The sequence below is a fragment of the Sinocyclocheilus anshuiensis genome, unplaced genomic scaffold (assembly GCF_001515605.1).
Source record: "Sinocyclocheilus anshuiensis isolate Anshui unplaced genomic scaffold, SAMN03320099.WGS_v1.1 scaffold935, whole genome shotgun sequence".
Lineage (NCBI taxonomy): Eukaryota > Metazoa > Chordata > Actinopteri > Cypriniformes > Cyprinidae > Sinocyclocheilus > Sinocyclocheilus anshuiensis.
Window position 1 is genome coordinate 63,877 of NW_015544174.1, and position 4,705 is coordinate 68,581.

Here is a 4,705-nt window from a genome sequence, read left to right on the forward strand (position 1 = left end):
TTTTTGGCTATTGCTACAAATATACCTGTGCTACTTATGACTGGTTTTGTGGTCCAGGGTCACATTTATGGGACAGTTGAAACGAGAATGGAACATAAAGGTAGAGAGGCTGTCATACTTTCTGTATAGACGCATACTTAACATTAAAGGAACACTCCACTATTTTTGAAAATAGGCTCATTTTCCAACTCCCCTAGAGTTAAACAGTTGAGTTTTACCGTTTTCGAATCCATTCAGCCGATCTCCGGGTCTGGCGGTAGCACTTTTAGCTGTAGCTTAGCATAGATCATTGTCTAGGGGAGTTGGAAAATGAGCCTATTTTCAAAAATAGTGGAGTGTTCCTTTAAAAATATATTAGACATGCATACCAATAGTGGGGAATGTTTTGTCATTATATGGGGTACGTTGTCACAATCTGCCAGTTAAATAACCAATTATAGGAAAATTTACTCAGTAAAACGGTTATGCGAGTTATGAAAAACAACAGTTATTCATTAAACAGCAGAAATGTTAAAAGATAATATACAAAAATATAAAACCATTGTTTTGGCCAACAGAAAATTGTAATTAATATATGTACAGCTTATAAAACACATGTGACAACTTTTTTACTCAACAAATATTTAAAAAATATAATATTGCATTTTTAGTTTGGAGGACACAATTAACAAACAGTTTTTAACTACAGTAGTTTATACAGTACGACTATGATTTTAACTACAATACGAAGCCACTCCTAGAAAAACAAGCATTTGTGCAATTGATCTGAGACATTCAATCAATCAATCAAGGAATGTCATAAGTGCATGAAAACAGATGTCCTAGCCACCATCCGTCCAGCACTTTCTAACACGTGTGACATGTTGAATTGATTAAAGATGTTAATTTAAAGGACATGTTTACTGCTAAACAGAAGGGTGTACATTTGCTCCGGACAAATTTAATCTGTTATGAGAGAAACTAAGCACCATGCAGACACAACAAACCCTCAGGCTTTATGCACGCACTGACTATCACAGCAGGATTTTTTCCTGTTATAAACCCCTGACATTAACAAGCATCTGTTTTGTCAGTTGGCTAATATTATACTGTCACCTGACTTCTTGTTGGGACGTGAAGTTTCGATTTGACCGGTTTGAACGCATCAGTAGTGCTAATCACATGTGAGTTGTTGCAGGTTTGACAAGCGGTTTTGTTTCTACATACAGTCTGACCTCAGGGCACATGGGGTTGGAGCTTCGCTTGAGTCATGAGCTTTTTGTACATTGTACGAATAATAACTCAACTGCCCATCAGTCACAAGAGGAACAAGACAAAGACTTCCTAGAAGTGACTTATGCAGACAGTCTAGAAGATCTGGAATTAGATTACAAGAATTAGATGATTTGAAAAAAGTACAATTGCATCACAGCACTAAAAGGTGGAGAAGTCAGCTGTCTCCACTGTGAAACTGCGGATGTCTGTGTTAGACTAGACGATGTAGGGTTTCTCTTCCTTTGTTACAGTCTAGGTACAAAATGTTCTCTGACAGTGAGAAAAGCTCAGCTTTTTTTCCTCAATAAGACCTTCTTACATTTCTTGCTACAATCCTTGGTACTCATTTTGAATGTAAATTAAGCTCTAAAATATCTTCACTCCATGCTGACGTCTTTAAATGTCCTTGCTTTTAGGTGTTGATGACATTTCTATCTTATTTTGGTCCTGTTAGGGGTTTTTTTTTTTTTTTTTGTGATGTCATCAGTCACCTCTATTTGCATTCCCATGACGCCGGCAGCCAGACAGTCAAAAATAGTATCAGTGGTGATTTATTAAACACTGTCCAACTTCCTAAAGCAGGATACACCATGAATATTTGCAAGTGGATTTGCACCTGTACTGACTGTCTTTTTGAGTGAAATAATGAGATAAAGGAAAAGTTCTTCAGAGGTCCAAGTAAAGCACAAAGGCAATTAAAATGGTCGTATCATGAGGAATTGCATTTTTCTTAATCTTTTGGGATGCGTTCAATGTACATATGAAAATATACTATCTTTCAGAAGTTCGGGGTCGGCACAATCATTTTATGTTTTAGTAGGAAGTCTTTTAAACTTACCAAGGTAAGGTAGAGTAAAAACAGTAATATTGTGAAATGTTACTACAGTACAATTTAAAATAACTGTTTTGTAAATTAATATATTTTAAAATGTAATTTTTTTTCTATGATGGCAAAGCTGAATTTTCTGCGTCCATGTCACATGATCCTTCAGAAATTATTTTAAAATGCTAATTTGTTTTAAATGTTTAAAGTTACGGTGCAATTTGACTGTGCGAAGTGAGTGCAATTTTGAAAAGATATAAAATTGTGTCTGTTTGACCTTATATTTAAATTATTGTTGCGAGTAGATTTGTTCAAGACTAAAGTCTAGAATACTTTGATTTTAACCGCATCCTATTTCAGTGTCAGTCACAGGGATTGGCTCATCATGACAAAACTCCTGAAATTAAATGATGAATCGCTGCCAAAATCATATCTGGTGGAGAAAACGGTGTGTCAAACTGTGCTCAGTCGTTTAGAATAATCATTAAACTAATAGCTCATCCAGAAATGCAAATTCTGTCGTAATTTACTCATCCTCATGTTGTTTCAAACTTGAATGCCTTTTCAATATAACTTATATAGCTCTGATCAAAGCTGTGCTCTGGGATCCTGCGCTGCCTTAGCTATTCTCTTACATATCAGTTTTTATCAGATAAGCATGTAAAGTTAGGTAAATTCTTTGCATTGAGACCGAGAAAACCAAGGGGCTTGTTTTTTGGAGGAGAAAACGTACCCTGTTTTTTTTTTTTCCATTTATGGCTCGAATGCAAAGCAGCCAATAAACCGCAGACTACGTCATCTGTTTTGTTGAGTGTACATGACAGGCTTTGGCTCTTAAGCTTTGAGTTCATATGTTTTTCACGTTTTTGGCTTTGTTCTTCTTAACCTGCTCGTACAATTTGATTGGCCTCCCACACGTCCTACACCAGTTACATGATAGCTTCATGGATTCTGCCAAAACTTACAAGAGTAGGAGGAGCTTTGTTTGTGTAGGAACGCACCACCGTCAGTGGTCAAAGGAGTTAGTCTGTCTGTGTTAAGGAGGAGAATGAAATATAAACAGATCTTGTGTATCCAATACTTGGTTTCTCTTATTGACTTGCATTAAAAGGGGAGGGGCTAGATTAAGATGACTGTCAGACTGTCAGATTTATAATTATTGACATCTTTGGCACAAAGGATAGAACTTATTTGCACATACCTGATCATAATGCACCCGAAAGTCGCTTATTCATGTCAAGCTTTATCATTGAATTAAATAGGATTATCTGAGATATGTAAACATAAGAAACAACTCATTTTTCATATCTTTCTACATTAACTGTGTATTTGTACACTTTGTTCTCTGGAATATCGTAAAATCAGCAGTGCTGTAAAAACGTTAATCAAAAGCATACTGTTGTCTTCCCACCCAACATTTAAGGACTGATTTGAATCACTCATTAGGCATTCTTCTTGGCTCGGCTTCTCTTATAAACCTTGACTTTTATACTCAACCAGATGACATCACCGTTAGTTATCTTGTTGACTTTTATGGTTGTTTTTCTTCAATAGATTCCGTTAAGGGTTTGAGATGCCGCTGGTGTCGATGTAAACAAAGTAATTGTCATGGTTTTGTTTGGATTGTAATGATGGTTTCACTCAACAGGTGACTTACCTCAGCATCTACAGGTGATGATCAACATTCTTCGCTCTGAAGACCGCATCAAATTGGTGAGAGAACACATGTTGTCAATGACTAACATTTTGGCAGTAAGTTATATGCAGTCAGGCTGAATGGGTTTCGTTGTCGAAGTGTTGCCTGAAGACTGTTTTCTTTTCTATTAAGACGTTAAAATGTCATACCTGCTGTTTCAGAAGGTTCCATGATGAAATCTATATTAATACTAGTGTCAGTCACCTATGACGTGCATGCAGCTGGATTTATCTTCAAAAAGAACATTCTGTCACTATTCACTAAACCTCATGACATTCCAATCCCAACACAACAAAAGAATTTTGAAGCATCGATGACGTGGTGGCAAAAACATCATAAAAGTGGTTCAGTGTGACTCTTTTTGTATTATTATTATATACTGAAAATTTTCCCTTCTGGTATAGCTCTCAAATATGACATCAATCACGTTTGACCACAAAAACCAGTGACATTCGGTGTCAAATGGCATTGAGCATCATTCTTGGTAGTCCATTTTTAAGTCCATTTGAGCACCGGTAGGATCATCGGTTATCAAAAATGTCAAATTTTAGTCTGTTCCTCACACAAAGCAATGACTTTAGAATAGTGGTTCTCAAACCAGGGGCCCGGGGCCCACTGGAGGGCATCGCCAAACTTCCAAGGTTGCCCAAATAAGTAAATAAAAATATTTACATTTAGTAACATTAACACAATTGTAATTAAGATCCTAAAACACTAAATACAAAGTTGTACATCATTAAACTGACATTATTTGAGAATATATACAGTGGGTACGGAAAGTATTCAGACCCCCTTTTTTCACTCTTTGTTATATTGCAGCCATTTGCTAAAATCATTTAAGTTAATTTTTTTTCCTCATTAATGTACACACAGCACCCCATATTGACAGAAAAACACAGAATTGTTGACATTTTTGCAGATTTATTAAAAAA

The 4,705-nt window shown here is 36.0% G+C and overlaps 1 protein-coding gene across 1 annotated transcript in view; it reads left to right on the plus strand.

Moving 5' to 3' along the window:
• Positions 1–4,705, plus strand: part of LOC107696061 (protein phosphatase Slingshot homolog 1-like) — a 38,477-nt gene that overhangs the window by 23,006 nt on the left and 10,766 nt on the right. The window contains exon 4 of the mRNA XM_016496205.1: positions 3,726–3,790. Within this exon, the coding sequence (XP_016351691.1) occupies positions 3,726–3,790 (65 nt within the window). The remainder of the gene's footprint in view (positions 1–3,725; positions 3,791–4,705) is intronic.